Source organism: Thunnus thynnus, chromosome 19, assembly GCF_963924715.1.
Source record: "Thunnus thynnus chromosome 19, fThuThy2.1, whole genome shotgun sequence".
NCBI lineage: Eukaryota > Metazoa > Chordata > Actinopteri > Scombriformes > Scombridae > Thunnus > Thunnus thynnus.
Genome location: NC_089535.1, coordinates 20912720 through 20932770, shown reverse-complemented (window position 1 = coordinate 20932770; position 20051 = coordinate 20912720). Strand labels below are relative to the sequence as shown.

General features: G+C 39.7%; 1 protein-coding gene across 1 annotated transcript in view; it reads left to right on the top strand.

Annotated features, from left to right (window-relative positions):
* Nucleotides 1-20051, top strand: part of cntfr (ciliary neurotrophic factor receptor) — a 228881-nt gene that overhangs the window by 205789 nt on the left and 3041 nt on the right. The window contains exons 8-9 of the mRNA XM_067574320.1: nucleotides 12405-12473; nucleotides 13221-13341. Coding sequence (XP_067430421.1) covers nucleotides 12405-12473; nucleotides 13221-13341 — 190 coding nt within the window. The remainder of the gene's footprint in view (nucleotides 1-12404; nucleotides 12474-13220; nucleotides 13342-20051) is intronic.

Sequence of the window (20051 nt, the reverse complement as noted above, 5' to 3'; positions counted from 1 at the left end):
ATGTGAACTGATGCATAACGTGAAAGGTGGGAAACCTAAGTCAATATTTGGATTGGGTAAGATCATATCATTTGGAAATTACATAAATACTGTCAATGACAGCTGAAAACTGCAGGGTTTTCCGTTTTTGCGGTGTTTTTTGATGAATGTCTCCATGATCATGGTTTTAATTTTGATAGCAGTAAGTGCGGTTTCAGAAGAAGTAGTTCTGAACCTGTCACCTCAGGATATGTCAACAGTTCATGGTTACGCTTCTGCTCCTTTTAATAGGTGTTGGGTAACCGTGTTGGTGGTGTTCTCAGTCCCACAGAAAGTACACGATCTGGTTAATATAAAGATAATTGATTGTTTTGTGTAGAACTTGTATGTGCAGAATTACTCCAGTTTGTCCAGTAACTGTCAAGTGTATGCCAATTTGATTTCGGGGCATTCTTGCAATAGGTCAGTTTGTTGCAAAAATCTTCAATATGGCATCAGAACAACCAGTTCATGGTTACGCTTCTGCTCCTTTTAATAGATGTTGGGTAACCGTGTTGGTGGTGTTCTCAGTCCCACCGAAAGTACACGATCTGGTTAATATAAAGATAATTGATTGTTTTGTGTAGAACTTGTATGTGCAGAATTACTCCAGTTTGTCCAGTAACTGTCAAGTGTATGCCAATTTGATTTCGGGGCATTCTTGCAATAGGTCAGTTTGTTGCAAAAATCTTCAATATGGCATCAGAACAACCAGCTGATACAAAAAAATATTATTATTTCAGTGTATCATTTACGGGAGATGCTATAAATCTCTTATCCTGGTTCCAGACCTTTAAATCACACTCCACATTTCAGATTTTTCAGTAATTTGAATACACCACTGCGTTTGTGTCTGCTGCCCATGCCCCTAAGAAAGGGAACACCATCTTCCTGCGCCACTGCCCAAATCCATTCCAAATAAATGTGGAAATATGGAGCTTGGATACATCCAACAAATCTAGACAGATTGTTGTAAGTCATATAGGCTACTCTTTTAAATGTCCTTGTTTTATAAACACCAGTCTGCCCTTCTTAATTACCTGTGACACAAACACCCATCATACCATTTCCTGTACAGTTTTCATATGGGCATGTAATGGTGTTGCTGCATGAGCAGTCAACTTCAATACTATATATAGAACAATTGCTGTTGGTTATGGCAGCTTCTCACTGACTGCTGCCACAAGAGCTGAATATACTAAATCACATGTTTTGTAAAATACTGTTGTAGAGAGCATTTGGATTTAAAGCTCTCAAAATGTGACGTAAATCATTAAGCGTGGTTTAATGAGGATACACTGTTTATTGGCCCCATATATACTTCATTAATTATAGCCTCAGAGGTTGAATACTAATTGAAGTGGTTGGCATTACTTAGGAATTTACCTTTAATGTGTTAGACAGCAGAGCTGGGTGAGAATGACTTTCACATGTAACATCTTGAAATGTGTTCTGAGTCAGAAATGAAAGCAGCAGTGTGATCAGACTGGTCTTCAGAGGAAACCATTCATCCTCCTGAGGAATGAAGGGATGACTGGCCCAGATACTTAGAGTGATGGAGATTCAGTCACAAGAAGGAAAATGCGCAAAAGTTTTGAAGTAGAGATGAATGGAGTGCATTTGAAAAGGGGAAACATGTAAATGGAAGCAGACTCTGGCAGAAGAGACAGAAGCATTACACACAAATGAGATAAACATGAATAGATACAAAGTGATTGACTCACATGTGTCCTGGGATGAAGGATGAAGAAGGGGACTGAGGAAAGGAAACAAAGTTAAACAAAAATGCTTATTTCATTTAAAAAATATGTGATGTTAAATAAACCATATAAGTCTGAGACCACATTACTTGATTATGAAAATTGAAAGAATAATGGATGGTGGGTGAGAGGGCCGTGGAGAGAAAAGGAGAAATTGGCATATGGAGAAGATTGTTGATCAAATGTGTGGAGGAATGTCAGCCTCAGACAGATAGATAAATGGATCAAAGTGTGAGAGACAAGAAGAAAAAGGGAGCTCTTGAGGAGACTTTGAAAGGGAGGTTTTATAAGCTATCAGTTACAAGGTGTTTCAAATTAAGGAAGATAGATGAGCAGTTCAAGTGAACAAAAGAGAGAGGAACTTCTGGAATAAGTTAAGCCATAAAATAGTGGGTGAAATGAAGAAATAGAGGGAGGTAGAGACTTTAGACTTAAGGCCAAAGTATGACCACTTGAATCCCACAAAATATATTTTGGATGGCTCGTAACTAAAATAAACCACAGATAAAAAGACAGTACAACAGACAGAATGATCCCCATATTGAGTAACTGCATGATTGCAAGGCAGACAAAGACAAGAAAGACAGAATGAGAGATAGAGAGATAGAAGGGCAGTCAGAAGTCGCAGCAGTTCACAGTGCTGTCATGACTCCAGGTGGCTAGGTGAATCAAACAATAGCATCTATGAGAGGGATAGACTGAAAAAGGAATATGCATGCTGATCTGATCTCTCGCTTTGTGTTTTCTGACAAGACATCATCTCCAGTTACGAGAGGTGCCACGAAAAGCCACAAAAGTCAGTTGAAGAGAGTGCGTATTCTGCTTTTTTTCACTCTGACGTTTATGTAGCCGGGAAGCTAATGCTACCTCGCCATCTGTCTGCAGATATCAGGCTGATGCCGTGACGCACATATAGTACGAGCAGATGCATTAGTGTGGGGACATTTATGCTCTATATGTGCTGAAACTGTTATTAAAATTGATGTCTGTACTTAACTTTGTTGAAGCATCTGGTACTGACTGTCTAGAGTGGTATGGGATAACCTGCGTGTTTGCAGCTCTTGCACATGAAGACCTAAAAGATATGAAATGTCGATCATGTTTTAGTTTTGCTGTGTTTTGGAGAAGGAAAAAAATTAAATAAATAAATTAAAATTGTGAATCGTGAATCGATTTTTTTTTTCTTTAGTCACATCACCCAGCCCAACTTGGAAGACAAGATTTTATGAAGTTGCTGAATGGAAAATTGGATCTTGTGTCCTTAAAGCACTGTCTGATCAGATAACAGAAAGAACATAGATATGGGCATTCTATATATGCAAAGAAGATCCCCTAGCACTTGTGGTTTTAAAGAGCAATACATTGCTTTAAGATGTGCATTGTTGTAATGGCTGTTATTCAGTTTTTCAATCTTTCCTTGGTACAGAAACAAGTTGGCCAAGAATGTTAAGATGGTCAGTGAAGCAACTTGGATGCAACAAGCTCAGTTTCAGGACTAAACAGCAACACACTGGAACTGTATGGTGCTGCCGTCTTGACACACATCATTGCATTTTGTTGCTAAATAAGAAAGTGATACGGCGCTGTCCTAGTTCCCACGTGCTCCACAGAAGTTGCAATTACACCACATTCACTCCCCGAATCGACACATCCTGGATACCGTAACTTGACTACTACTCAACTGTCAAAGAAACAAAAGAATCGCCGCATGAAAAGCAGTAAAATGACGGAGAACATACATCTGTATGTCTGTAAACGCTCAGTGAATTGTTCTGTTTCCCATGGCCCGTTTCCATCCCACCCTCACGCTTTCTTCACCGAGATGAGAAACCAAACTCTCACGGCAATTAAAGCAATGGTCCAGTAACTGTGATAAGAACAATTTCTGATTGCTCAATATTCTCTACGTGGTATGAAACTGCATCTGCTATGCTGTAATTGCCCTTTGGGGATGATGCTGAACTCCATTCAACTGAAAATGTGCATTTCCACGCAGACACACTCATGCACAGGACAGAAACGAACACACGCGCACGCACAACATACTGTACAGATGCATATACCTCCCTACTGTAGATGCTGGTATGCATATAAATAAATACACGGGTTCACACAAACGCACTCACATATGTACACATTCTTGTTCTTCTAATTACAATGATTAATAAACATGCAAATGCTGTCTAAGCTCATGAGTGTGCATGAATAAACAAAGAACACACACAGTCACAGATATCAATATCACATTGAACAGACATTCAACACATGAACAGCTAGTACACTGCAAACAAATTTATGAATGTACTGAAATAATCTTACTGCACTGCAGTGTTTTGTCAGTTGTCTTGGTAAAACAGGACTTTCAAGCTTAATTGTGGTTAAAAAAAAAAAGATATTAAAAAAAGACAAATGAAATATGAAATATCTGAAAACCACATGTCTCTGAATGCATCCAATGTGAAATGTCCAAAAACCACATGTGCCGATGAATGCATCACATGCGAAACACCTGAAAACCACATGTGCCAAGAATGTATCACGTGTGTAATGTCCAAAAACTACGTGTGCCACGAATGCATCACATGTGAAATGTCCAAAAACCACATGTGCCTCTGAATGCATCACATGTGAAACACTCGAAAACCACATGTGCCAAGAATGTGTCACATGTGTAATGTCCAAAAACTACATGCGCCACGAATGCATCACATGTGAAACACCCAAAAACGACGTGCCAAGAATGTATCACATGTAAAACACCCGAAAATCACATGTACCACGAATGCATCACATGTGAAATGTCCGAAAACCAAATGCGCTTATTTCATGTGAATTAAACGGCGTTTCACATGTGACATGTGACTTGTCACATGTGCTTTTTTCATAAGGGAAATTCATGATGGACGACAGAAAAGTACAAAACATTGAAATACACATGATGTAAGAGACACTCAGAGAAACAGAGGGACCCAACAACAGAGGCAGTCTGAGCAGAGAAGGGAGGTGGACTTAAAATTCTTCTCCCTTTAATCTGTGTCCGCTTGGCCAACACAGCTTAGCCTTTCATTCATTTATTTATCCCACATTTTTCCTCTTTTGTCCTTCTGGCTGACATGCTGCATCCTGCCTCTCCCATCCATCTCCTTCATTCTGCCCTCACCTCTCTGTCTTTGTCGCTTTTTCTCCCGCCTATCACTTTAACTTTGTGCATCCCCCCCTTAAATCTTCTCTCTCCTTATGTCTTCCTTTCTTGCTAAATATTTTTCCACATCAGGTCATCAGACTTCTCTTCCACAACCAACATGCTGTCTTTCTTTCTCCATCTACTCATCTGTAAAATAATGGTGTTTGTATGTTTGCTAGAAGTCTTTCTCATCCTACAACACTTAGAAGGATTAATAGTGAGCCAGCAGATTCATAGACACACTGTATGTATGTGGTTGTTCATGTGTGTGAGTGTAATTTTCTGTGCATGTTTTTGTGTTCTTTTTTTTCATTGCGTCTGATTTTGTACATTTCCCATGATTGTGTGTGTGTGTAATGTGTGCTTTTGTGAGTAACATTGTTATCATAGCAAAGGAAGACAAGGTTTGACACTGAAAAGGAGGATATTCAACTCAATCTGACATGAACATCATGAAAGCTAAACAGTCTCTTTGATTCTCTCCACCGCTCCCTTGTTCTCATCTCTCTCTCTTCCTCTCCCCCTACCAGTCCTACGTCCTTTCCTTTGCACCTTTCCATCCCACTCTCCACCCACGTTTTTTTTACTCTCACCCTCTCATCCATCCATCCACTCCATCCTTCCATCCATGCATTAAGCCAGCTATCTAACCATCCATCCCTCAAGCCATCCATTTGTATCTATGGGTGCACATGATAAATGTTTAGACCTTGTTTGGGGAAAACATCCCATCTAAAGGACACTGCCACAGACAGATCATTTATCACACACACACACACACACACATTCGCACGCATGCACACACATACACACGCACTTACAGGGCAGAGTCAGCACTGTCCCATATGAAAGTCATCATCATTTAGCTCTGCTGTCATTTTGACAAACATTTTCGCACACGGAGAAACACACTGTGCAGTCTGTTGGCATTTTGCTCATGTTTGACAGTCTAATAAGGATCTTTTTATATCAGTGACAATTTTGCTTTCGTTTATTAGCCATAAGGGAAGCATAAGAAATAAATAACTGATTGGATATGGAACAGGTTTCAGAGAAGAGGGTCAAGGAAGTGGACGAAAATATGAACACAAAGACAGAGACACAAAGTGGAGGAAGTTGCTCTCTTTATTAAATACTGTATAAAGAGGTATCATATGTATCATATATATTCTAAGTGTTGCCCAGGTTGCAGTTGGGATATTTCAATGCTGTGATGTTTTCTATTTGCGTTGCTTTGGAGGTCTTACTGTGTAAAGGTGAAAGAAGATGAATGGCACGACGGCCCTCGCTTCTACCTCTATTGATTTCTGTATCACCATGTCAATCCTTGGGCTGTCATACACACACACACACACTCTTATGATCTCTGAGTTGTCATGACACACACATACAAAGTGTCGACCTCGTCTTGGGGGGATTGTGTCTCACGGCCAGCAAAGTTTTCACAGAATGAAAAGTAGAACATCAAAAAGTGGCCAAAGCTTGGACAAACAACTTTGATATTTCCTATCATCCCAAACTGACTTGCAATTTCAGTAAGCCTAACTGTTTGGCAGGATTGAAAAAAAAAAAAAAAAGTAGTCATGCTGTTGATTGTGTGGAATTGAAATTGGTTCAACTAAAAATGGCTGAAAATTGTCAGCTTTGGTTTGTCTTTAATATTTTCAAAGTGCATCCAAACTTTACTCTTTTTTAAAAAACCTGTAAAAACTTGGTCTCCCAAAGGACATCAATTTCTCATGAGTAGTGCCAGCTGCCATTGAGCCGCGCCGCTCTCTTTGAAGAACAGTGCTTCAGCTGGCATACAGCAGTTTTACCACTCATCATGTTTTGTCAGCTTAAGCTTTTATCATGCATCGTTCTGTGGGCAGTAACTCAGGAAGAAAATGTTTAAAAAATGTCCATCTGGTGATTTGAGTGAGAGACCAACGATTCTAATGTGACAAACAACGCACTAAGGAGGCAGCCCCGGCGAGTGGAAATAACAAGTGTGAGGTTGCTCAGCAGCTGTACCAACATTATACAATGTTCTCTGTGCTATAGCTTCATTTTCTTTCTACAGTTAACCTGCAGCCTGTATAACAAAAAAATGGTAGTTGTCAAACAGTAGCCCTAAATTAAGTCCAAACAAGACAAATTTCAGACAAATGTAGTTTAATTTCACCTTAAATATGCTTCAGTGTGCAGGTCAGTTGTGTATGAATGTGTGTGATTGGGTAAATATGAGACTTTGTAAAGTGCTTTGCACTGTTCTCAGATTAAAGGAGCTATATATATGCAGCCCATTTACTGTTGTATTGTGACATCAATCATATCTATCCATTATCTTTACCCTCTTATCCTGTGTAGGGTCACTTGGGGCTAGAGCTTATCCTAACTCACATTTGGCAAGAGGCATGGTACAGACTGGACAGGATGCTGAGAAAATTCACAGATTTTTTTGTATTTTTTTCAAATAAATTTTGTATTTTTGATGTATTCGGTGAGCTGTGAGTAGTGGCTGAATGAAAGGGAGAGTTGGTGTTTCAACAGAGATAGGGGATGACATGTCCAACTCCAAAATCCCCAAAGCAGAGAAATAATTTTTTTTTGGGGGGGGGGGGATGACAGGAGCTTTTTAGAGTTGTTTGGAAGAGGAGCAAGGGTTTGAAAATGTATTCATCTGAAATTTTACCTTTCATGACATGTCTTACATTTTTGACAGCATGGCAGCAAAAAAGCAGAGTTAATGTTGAGTTACCTCCACCGCTGTGTTAAAACTAGCACATGCTCGTTTTTTTTTTTAAGCGTGCAAGGTTTAGGTTGGGATTCTCGATTGACTGGGGCGTTTAGCTTAGCTTCCTTTTACAGTAATTGCTGCTATGGCAATTGGGGCTTCAAAGACAGAAATACTGTCTGAGAAATTACCCCCGGACCTGGTGTTTCTGTGTGTGTGTCTGTGCGTGTGCGTGTGTGTGTGTATGTGCTCAAATGGGAGGAGAGCGCGGCGGAAAAATGGGAGCTGTCAGTCAACCTAATGAGACCAACCTTCTCTGTGCGTGCACACATACACACACAGAGCGCCATCGGGCCAGTGGAAGTGCCATATAATTGGGTTTCCTTTCCAGGACAACAGACATGCTCACTGGATTAGATCTGACCACCGACGCCAATTCCCTCCATGTCTCCCTCTATCTGCTTTTTGCTTTCTCTAACTGTCTCTTTTTTGCATCTCTTGGTTTCTTTCTTTCCTCAGCCTTTACATTTTTCCTTATGCTTCTGTCTATCTATTCCGCTCTGTCTTTATCTGTTTTCCCTGTTTCTCTCTGTAACTCATCTCACTGTCCTTTCCACCTCTGACCTACTGTACATGTATGGGGCTTTATCCTGTAACACATGTGTCTAGAGAAATATTTAATGTAATTTTATTGGACTTTATTGGACCTCTAGTATGAGCCACTGTAATCAGAGGGGTCAGTCAGAGTTCCTTCACCCCTTTTTTTAAAAATTTCCACAACATCACAGTTAATATGTATTTGTAGGAGATAAGATGAGATGAAACTTTATTTATTTACTTTATTTTATTACTTTATCCCACTGGGAGAAGTGATTTGAGCTTTTTGCAACAGTAAGCACAAGTACAAGATAGATGGAGAGGAGAGGAGAGGAGAGGAGAGGAAAAAAGGATGTGTGAAAAGTAAGGGGTCACTTCAGTTCCTTATGCAATCCCTGAGGAATGTTCACATCTCTTCTCTCTGCCCCTTTCATTGTCTGGATTTGTGTAGAAGCTCTTGGGGAGTGTGTTCATGTGTGTGTGTATTATAGCACTAAGCTGTGTGTGTGTGTGGGAGAGTGAAGCATCTCTTTTTAGTCTGTTTCTTTTTTTTTCTTTTTTTCTGAGTAAATGTAACTTGGCCATGCACTAGAATATTTTGAAATATGACATTGTTACCACATTCTACTGTCCATCATCTTCATTTTTTCCACTGTAACATCCACCAGCCATTACAGCATGTGCTCTTTCTGCAGAGCACACATACTGTGCATAAAGAAATGAATGCTTTTTTGGTTATGTGCAGCACATGTAAACACAGTAAAAAGATACAATAGAGCTTAATGTCATGATTATCATGCCATATTCTCCAGCTACAGATATAAAGCATCTCCTGCACATGCTGGGAAATGATAGGCTGAAGTGAAAGTAGTAGAGGTAGGTTTAAGGAATGTGGGTACAACATGACACCTCTTCACAAAATAACACCGGGAACACACTGAACGTCGCAGTTTGATTTTATCTAAGAGATCGTGTGGTGTGATGCCCTCGCACACACACAAAGGGTTTCACAGTGTCAGACATGTCTTCTGATGACACAAACGGAGGGGGAGACACGCATTAGCGCGGGCCTTGTTTAAAAAGCGCTCCGCAGAACGACAATAAACAAACTGGAATTTCGATCCAAGTGTTTGTTTAACAGAACGCTCCTCTTGAGCTGCAGCCATCTTAGAACTGCAGCTTCTGTGCTTTACACTATGGAGTGTTTTTTTTTTTTTTTCTTCTTTATTTTGTTTCAGGGAGCAAGCTACAATGAATTCTTTTCCTGTTCAAAGGGGTTATAACATCCAGGTGCGCCGCTCCTCATGTGGATTCCTGCAATAAGACTGTCGTCTCTGTTTTCCTCTGTTTCATTGTCAAACATTCATGCTCGCATATGCTGTTTACAATGAACAGACATATGGTGTTTACGCGTGAAATGAGGAGATTTCACATTTAGTCATCATTACTTTCAAAACAGACCATTTTGTGGTCCAGAATTTTTATTATCATCATTATCATATTATATTTTGGGGGTTAGTGAATTCAGTATATTTACACTGAGGCAATGGGACATGATGATGATAAGGTAAATATTTGGGTGTTTGGGGTGGCAGTGTGTTTGAGTGCGTACAATTGTACATTCACTTTTTATGAACGCTGCAAAAAGCAGGTTTTTTTTTTTTTCTTTGCAGCTCTAAACAGCTTAGTTTACATTACATAAGCCCTACAGACACATGTGAATCATAAAAGCATACACACACACACACACACAAACACGCACATCAGCAAGCAACAAGTAAATATACATCGCTTCACCACCGTTGCCACAACACACAGGCTTGGTCTTGTAGTGTGAATGATCTGACAGTGTTTTTTTGGCAGCTGATAGCAACAGCCACTCCAAAATGCATCTCCTCTCTCCATCTATCTCCCCCCTTCCTTCCCTCATTCTCAACGCTCCCCCCCCCCCCTTCCTCTCCTCCCTCCGTGTGATATTAAGTGCTGCTCTCGCTGCTCCCTGTTTAGCCACTTGGCAACGCAGCAACACATCCATCTCTCTAGAAATGTTTATCTGCAAGCTGTTTACTCCATATACTCCTCCATATGTACGCATATACATAGTTCACACACACATGTGCACACACACACACACACAAGCACCGGTTTCAGTTCAGTTCCTCGCAAAGAGAAACAACAATGCAGCAGACATGTACTAACATGAGTGTAAACATGTGCGTATAAAAGAAACACAAAGGATGCAGGCATATTTTCCCAAACTGCTGTGTTGTTTTTCTCACTCATATCAAATGCAAACACACACACACACATACATTAGAGTCAGGAAGGAATGCTGATAGAAGCTACGGTTGGATACGCTGGTTGGACTACATGTAAACAGTGGAAGATTTCGTCTCAAAGGCTGCACACATGTCTGTTAACACACACACACATACACACACACACACTACATACATTATACTACATTGAAGTATATCCACAAATGCACACAGCGCTCAACAGAACATGCAAAATGCACACACACACACACACACACACACTCGGATTACGTTGTTATTGCATTCCAGTAATGAAATTAAGCCTATAAATGTAGCGCTCGGTTAGCCAGATAAAGCCTGAACTTCCTTCTAAACAAAGGGAGAGGGGGGCAGAGACAAAGGATCAGAGCAGATAGAGAGAGGTTGGGAAGACACACATCACTCTGGCTGATATATGCACTGTGTGTGTGTGTGTGTGTGTGTGTGTGTGTTTGTGTGTTCACAGTATATTAATGCAGGTTTCATTTTTTGTGCAAAGTAATAGATAGACACACAATGGACTTAGATCTGTCTATGATTCAACAATTGTCAGCAGAATAATATCATATAAATTGGAACACTTACTGGTTGTGTAGTCTGTATTTTACCCAGTTGTCTAGAGTCTGAAGTCAACTCTGTGATGTAACTCAAGTCTCAGTTCTTTCAAATCTGTAAGAATCTGATGTGTGTAAGTGTGCAGTTTTATATGGGTTTAACTTCTTACATGGTCGGTGTATTTGCACCATTGCTGGAACTAAAACCAGAATAAACATTTCCATATGAACAAATTCAGATTTGAGTTTGTCTATACATTGTATGTTGTTGGACTGACACAGTAAATTAAACACTTGCTAAGCTAAAACAATAAAAGATTTCAGATAACTTGGAGCTTTAGTTCAAATCCCTTAGATGTGTATAGATATGTATGTGTGTGCCTTGTTTCACTAGTAGTCTGCAGAAGGCAACAGCCATGTCTCTAAATCATTTAATTTGACTGCAGGAGTAGCAGCACCCACTATCTATATATTTTTCCTTCAGTCTTTTAGACAGGCAAACAAACACACACACACACACACAACACTGTAAATTACAGAGAAGCAGCAAATCATTCTCTCATGCTCTCCCAGTTCATTCTCTGTTTCGCTCTGCAAATTAAAGTGTGTACAAAAAGCTTTCAAATGTTGGCATGCATTATTGTGTTATAAAATGTGGCATTGATGCCAAAGCTTTCTGGTATAATCATCCATTATGCCACTGGTATTTTGCATGCTGCATCTGAGTGTTGGTATGTGTGGAGTGTGGAGGCCGCGGGAGCAGCGGGGTTCAATCAATTCAACAGTGAAATGTAAAGAAAAAGCAACAGACTTGACCTATGTACAGAATAATGATAAAAGGTGTGTTGTAAATAAATGAGTGCTGAGTAAAAATAGTATACTGTATGGCACAGCTGAATCACCTACCATAAAACATTAAAGGCTCAGGCTAGGATTGCTATACTGAGCACATCATTTATGGGTAGAAGGGTAGGACTTTCTCAGACTGAAAGTTGTCCAAGAGCTCATAACTGCCTTTTTTAGCAAAGATTTTTCATAATTCATGATGTTGGAACATTTCATATCCCTAGGGCCATCAAACCCATTCTTAAATATGTGTATAGTTTCAAAAATCATTAGTTTTATTCTTAAATAAGGTTGTTTTGTTAAGTAACTTAAGAATATCTTTCAAGAATAAGAAAGATTGGACAATTACTTTAACTCATCACTGTAACACTTACCAAATGTGCTCTTCCCCGATCCACACTGACCAGCTGCTCTCTTGTATTGGCTGTTTAGGTGGAATTATCTGACAGCACCTCCCACACTATCACCGATGCCTATGCTGGGAAGGAATACATCATCCAGGTAACATCAACTATCTATTCATTTCTACAGTAGCTGACTGATCGTAGAAGACCTGATACAAACCACATCTAATTCTGTATTACCTTTCAGGAACAAGTATTAGCCTACTTCTAAAGCTGCAGCCTCAAAACTGGAAAACAAACAATAAACCTTCTCCAAAAGTACACAGACTAATTATTCTGACTAAAATCTGAAAGTCATCTAATGCAGAACTGACAGCACTGACAAAACCACCAAAATCAACCATGATCCTCTCTTCAAGAGGTTTCTTTCCACCTGGTCTTCCAAGTTTATCTTACGTAACAAAGGGAAGTTAAAGCTGTACTTACATACAGCGAGTATCAAATTAGCTTACCTAAATATTTAGCCTTGGGCATAAAGCATGGATGGATATTAAAATGATCAGATGTAACCACGTGTTTTTACCACCAAATGATTGAATTTATAATCAATTTTAACAGAGGGAATTATATACTACTCCTTTATATATATATATATATATATATATATATATATATATATATATATATATATATATATATATATAGGTAGTTCATGATGACAGAGATCAGCGTGGACTATTTGCCAAATCCAAAGAAGTACAATCTTTTATTCACTTTCCTCTGCAATTGAGTTTAGTCTTTGCTTGCTCCTTTTTTGTATATGTAACCTGTTCTTGCACAACTTCAAATGAAAACTTATGGATGTTTCAAATAGACTACTTTTTACTATCTTTGTGTTCAACAGGTGGCTGCCAAAGACACAGAGATTGGAACATGGAGTGACTGGAGTGTTGCTGTGCACGCTACACCCTGGATTGAAGAGCCTGTGCAGATCACTTCCACAACTGAAGTGGAGTTTCTTGCCGGTAGGTCATAGCCTCAGTTAAAGCCTGTACCCCTTATTCCTACTAAAGGGTTGCATTTAGATTTGGTGACTCACGTAAGTCAGCTGCATAGTTTCAAAATGTAGCATCAAAGTCAAAGTAGGAGGTCACCAATGTCAGCTGGCTTCTCTTGTGTCAATGAATGCCTATAGGAGATTTCAAGTTAAAGTTAGAAGGGTACAACTAAAAGAAGACAAAGGCCTCTGTAAATGCAAACAAGTATCTAACAGTAGCATATATTGTATTGCAATGGCTCCTCATGAGTTTAGTTGACCATAATACAGATAAATTTATCAGGAGCTTACACTGACTGTATGCATGTAGCAACATTATTATAGTATCTCTATAATGCTGTTTGGTATTTATCAGTCTCCTAGTCCATCAGCTGTAGAAATCATTGTGATGATGTTATAGTAGTCCTTTAAAAATTTACATAGTTCTTTGTGCCCACGGCTGTCACACAGTAAATTCCCTGAACCAGTTAGGTATGAAATTAAGTTTGGTTAATAACTTTCTTTATCATTAAATTGAGTATACTGTAAGTGTTTGATAGCCTTGAACTTTTATCGCAGCTTAAGCTATAACAGCAGCAGCCTCCAGACAAATGGACACACATCAACCTGAGCGCCTGCACACCGCCTCAGGGAAAAACTGTGCCATCCTTTAAAAAATCCTCACGTCTCTCCTGCAAATTCTAATTGGCTAATTTACAATATACACTCCACCACAATTTTTTTTATGCTTGAAAAATGATAAGTTAACATGAAATTCATTATAGATTATTTTATTGTGCATGTCCTGACACACACACACACACACACACACACACACACACACACATACAAGGACAAAAACTATCTCTGGGAATTATCTAGTTGGCACCCCTTCAGCATGTGGCAGAGATCAAGGGATTGGCTCGCTTGTCAAATCGAAATCTCTCTACGCACTGATGATCCCTGAACAACAAGACATCCATTCCCGGTCTGAACACTCCTCTGCATGCATCGCTCTGACCATGCTGGAATAGCAAAGCACAAATGGCTGGACACATTTTGAATGAATAAGCACTGAATCTGAGTGAACAGGTTTTATAGAGTATTTGGCCAATTTGCACATTCTAAATTGCAATCCTGCTGTGGTCTTGAAAATGTAGAGAGTGCTTATCTGCACCAGTTGGATATCAGGCTGGTGAATAGCACATGTAATATTCAAAGCAGAACTGAACTTTACACTTAACTGCAAAATATTGTGTATAAAGATGTTTTGCGTGTGGTTGAAAGTAGAACATAGTTGTTTAATTGACATATAGTGGTTGAAAAATTCAAATTTGTGTCACCTCTTTACAGTTTGGAGTGGTACAACCCAAGCCACACCCTACAGTGATGTCACAGTGTACTGGCCACACCCTAAGTACACTTCTACATCAGCAAAAATGAGATTGCTCTTTGAGTTTCCAGCAAATATCCAATTTAGGGAGAACAATTGGGAGTATTACAATTTCTCAGACAGTCTCACCAGACTTGATCCAGCTCTTGACTGGAGTGCATATCTTGTAAGAGAAAAGGCATGTCAATTTGGAAACAGTTCAGAGATAAATCTTAGATAAAATACGGATGTGAACAATTCGAGTATTAGTGTGTCCAACATTAAAAGCCTCTAAACACGTACAAACCTTTTTATTGACAGGTTACAGCCACAGACCTCAACTATAATTCAAACTCTGCATGACACCCAAGCACAGTCCACAGTCACAGTTTCTTTTCATAGTCAAAGTATGTCTGCTACACCAAAGATTTACATTTTGTTGCTCATCATCATTGAATTATAAAATACCTCCATGTCAAACTGGCTCTTTCAGATTGTGTCACACTATGCTTGTTGGCCGGTCAGTACATGAGGACAAAGGAACATTGTGGTGCACAGGCATCCAAGGGAGTCTGCCATGGTCTACTTTTCGGCCACACATACAGTACCAGTCAAAAGTTTGGATACGCCTTCCCATTCACTTGAGTGAGACAATGTGTCCAAACTTTTGACTGGTACTGTATGTCTCCCTGCTATCTAATATAAATGAACACTTTCCAATGAAATCTCCTGGTTTGCTAGTAAAACTTACTTAATTTTCCTCTTACTGTCCAGATTTATTGTTCCACATGAAAGAAGCTCTGAATTTATTTTAAAAAAATGTTGATCTGATCTAGCTCACTGCCCACATACAGGCTGCCGTAACCCGAGGTTGTTGGGCTTTACTCAGCCTGAGAAGAAGGTTTACAGACACTGTTAATGGCTGAAAAAACTTCTGCCACTTCATCTGTTTGTTGATTGCGGAGAAAACAAATCTATATTTTAATTTGCAGGTGATTGTTGGAAGGTTAGTGCATTCAGACAGCATTCCTAATTCTTTTGTACCGTCATCACTGGAGAGTATTTTGGTCGAACGACCCCTGACTTCACTGTGCTCCCTTTACCTCTGAAAACCCAACCTGTCTACCGGTCTTCCTCTCTCTACCTGTCTTTCTCTCTCTGCCTGAAGTTTCTCACTAGTTTTATGGTACAACAGTGACTCCTAGTGGCCACAAGCAGCACTATACACAGATCATCACATACTCAATACTGAATGAGCTCACGCTTGCCTATAGACACACAAACACATGCTGAACACCACACACAGAACATCCAGCCTGCTCTAACACACATACACAAACACATAAAAACAGTGCCCCACACACACACACACACACACACACACACACACACACGTGCAGTACCCCCCTCTGATAACACACAGTGTACACGCACACACACACACACACAATCACTCACTCGGCACACAGTGTAATATTCTTGTTCTCAGGGAAAGAACAGGAGGTTATTGGGATTCTCCTCATGCCTCTTTTCGATCCAGCTGACGCTTCTCTGCTTCCCTTCCCTCTCTCCCTGTCTTGTTGTCTCTTTCTCTCTGTCGCCTCTAGGTCTCTCGCTCTCTCTCTTGATGTCTGTCTTCTTTTCCCTCTCTCTCCTTTTTTAACAGCCAGTCTTTCTCTCATTCTTACCTTTCATCACCACATCTCTTTTTCTGACCCTCTGACATGTCCTTTAAAAGAGTGACCAGCTGGGTGAGTGGTTACATCTGCGCGGTGGCTGTGTGCAGATACAGTGCAGTTGCTCTGTTAATATCAATAAAATAGCATTGGAATAGGTTGTCGTTCCCACTGATGGGTACACCATTCATCCAGGACTTCTATCTTCCCTTCTGTTCTTTAAAGTAAAGGCAGAACTGAGGGACATTTAAATCTGTGCATAAATTAACTGATAAGAAATGCCAGAAATTGAAAAAATATATATTAAAAAAGAAAGTTTTTTATGCTTGCCTGAGTTGGAAAAGTTAGAAATATGTCAGCTAAGATTGTTAGGACCCTCCAGAGGATAAGAGGCTATAGCTAATTGATTGATGGATTGATGATTCTTGATTGTCAATCAACTAAGTATTTGTTCATTTACTATTGTACATGAAGCAGAATCACATCAGGAAGGAAATAAGGAAACTATCTGATCGCCTGTCAACGACCAGAACAATACCCACAAAATGTTCAACCAGGGCCAAACTTTTTTTGTCGGCTGACCAACTCGTTAACATCTACACACTGACCAATATTTCTTGGCCGCTCAGCCGAATAGGAAGTGAATGGACTTCCTCTGACTTATTGATTGTGTGGTTCACGATCTAAACACACTCTAGACTTTCTCCATTTCCTCTCTTGCCACATTTTTTTCTCCTACTTTTTTCTTTTTGTTCAGTTCATGCTTTGAAACACTAGGCTGTCCATACTTCTTGGAGATAAACTGAAGTAGTAGCTTGTTGCACTTCAAGGATAGCACGGAGACAGACAGACGAAATCCCATCCTCGGTGATTGGACCATTGCTTAGCGACCACATTCCATTAAGTAAAAAGCAGCTCAGTCGAGGCTTTAAAAAGTTGCTGCCATCCTTCGTGTTGCAACCATCTGAGATATACGTTTCTGCCTCGCCCAGTCTGTGAGACAGAAACTGGACACTGTCTAGCACCAAACAGGCAACACCAGATATCACTTCTTATATATTTCATGTCTGGCACTATTTATAAATGCTTAGAGTACGTGTTTATATCCATGCAAGTGCTTAACAAGCAGCAACCAACGCAGTTAAATGCTGAAGCGACTTTACTCTTCTTCTCCTGTATGCAGGCTCCAAAAAAAGAGATTTAAATTCATAGGCGGACTACCACTTATGATGTCATTAAGGTGACACAGGGTATTAAAATGGTGAGTGTTAATTCAGGCATCCAGAGTTTGGAGTACTTTCTAGACTTGGATGGGATTGAAGCTCTCCCAGGTGAATCATCAGTAAAAATATTTAGCAACTGAGTTAGAAAATTTCAGTTAAAAAAAAAGTAAAGGTGCAATTCAATACAAAACATCCAATCAACTGTGCATCTAATAATGAGCGGAAGCTGGATTTTAGGCTTTGTAGAAACCTGAAAATATATCCAGCGGGTTAAATCAGCTCACTTCCTGATTCTGGGTCAGTTTTGGATTAATTCAGCACCTGCAGTGTTTTGTTCCTGCAGTGACAAAGCATTTTGAACTTGTGACAGTTGTGATTCATGCCTCTGACTGGCTTCTTCTACATAATAACAGCGACTGTGGCGTACTGGCTTACAAGAATAACATAGTTTCTCAGAAAAGAAGTTGATTTAAATGAAACTGATGGTCGTAAATAACATAACCCCCCCCCAGTGCTGCTGTCCTGAAGACTCTGTGTTGAGGAACGTCAAGGATGTCATTAAAAGAAATGGAAAAAAATGGGAATTTGCAGCAGGGAAAAAATACTATAGTAGCTCCTTTTAGCCTTGATTGACAGGTGTTGACCTACCTCACCTCCAATTAGAGTGAAACCTGGCTTCACCATAATTCCCCACATTTCTGTCTCCAGAGACTGACAGAGATGGCAACAGGCAGAAAACCTCAGCTTTAAAACAGATCAAGTTAAAATCATTCAGTGCATTCTTTATCCATCCTTCCTTTTTCCCTTTTATTTTTCAAATTTCCCCCTCACTTCTCTGCCTGCTCTGCTCTGCTCCGCTCCGTCTCTCCCCCCTTCAGCTGTTTTTCTTCACCTCCTTTGTTTATCAGCCCTCTCCCCTCCTCACATCATTGTCATGTCTCCCTCTTTTTACCTGTCCTCAACTAGCTTGTTACATCAACGCGTACCCCATAACTGTCTCTCCTTGTCACCATCACATTATTTCCACATATTTTCTTCACTACTCCGAAGCAAAATGTTTTGCTGCAGGTGGGAAGTATTTCACTGAGCTGCTGAACATATTAAATGTGTCTCTCTTTCTTTCTCTCTCTCTCTCTCTCTCTCTCTCTAGCTATTTCACACCTGGCTGCTTCCTTCTAATATCTCACGACTCCCGACACAGTACCACACAACAGCCCTTAATTGGAAGGAGAGGGAAATCATATTCTCTCTCCAGTAAAAAATGCTTTGGGGTTCTAGACTGAGCTGCAAACAGTTTGCATGAGTTAATATGTGCCGGCAGCTGTGGCAATAGCCCAGTCTTATAAAGCATTAAACTGTGATATTTTTATTTGTCAAGCAATGTAAAAACCAAACAGACGCCCTAAAAAATGGCTTAAAAGCATAGTAGTTTTCAGCATGTTTATGTTTATTACCAGCCTCAAACACTTGAACATAATCGTATTACAGTAACTGGAAATGTATGAGAGACTTATTGTATCTACTTTGTGTGCTTACGCAATTTCATCCTCTACCTACACATTCAACTTTTAGATAAGAGATAAGACTTTGTTGATATCCAGGAGCAAATTTGAGTATTAAGTTTTAGGGTCAAGTCTTAAGTCTCTGAGGGCGATCTGAGTCAAAAGGCCTCACAGGTGAAATACAAGTCAGTTGTTAGTAAGTTTCCAAAGACTGATCATTAAAATGACCTGCATTTTAAACATTTTCAGATATTTCAATGCAGAGTTCTAATAATTGAAGATTCCCTCCAGACATGTATCAAGACATGTAAGAATAGTCTGCTTGGACCAAATATTTTACCACTTTGAAATCCTTAAAATGGCATCTCCTCCTACTCCCTCTTTAAATGTTCCAGAATCTATGAATATGCAAATATACACGTGTGTAAGTTGGACCAGAATTGGCTTCCAAACTAGTTGTGATGTCACAATTCCTGCTCGTAGGTCCACCCCTTTAAAATCACATTTTTAATGAGCACAGAGAAACTTTCCATTTTCAGCGGATGAATATGAAAACAGCCGTCTAGTGTCAAACTCTGCACATGCATCATTCTACATAATGAAGCTCAAACATCCAACTTGTATGAATAAGAAGAAAAACATATTTTTAAGTGGAGGGGGACTTAAAATATTCAAGGTTTTTATTTTATTCAAGGATTATTGATGCCATTGTTTTATTTATTGTTCTGGGGTTCCGCCAGGTCAAATGAACAAATGTCTTTGTCTCAAGTCTCATGTCATGTGAGATTTTCAGGGAGTCAAGTCTCAGTGCGGTCACATCCAAATAAAGTCTCGAGTCACTCCGCAGCTCCGGTTATGTGCTGTAAAATGAAAACATACAGCATATCATGGGTCTGTAAATGGGTAAATTTTCAACATGCGTCTCT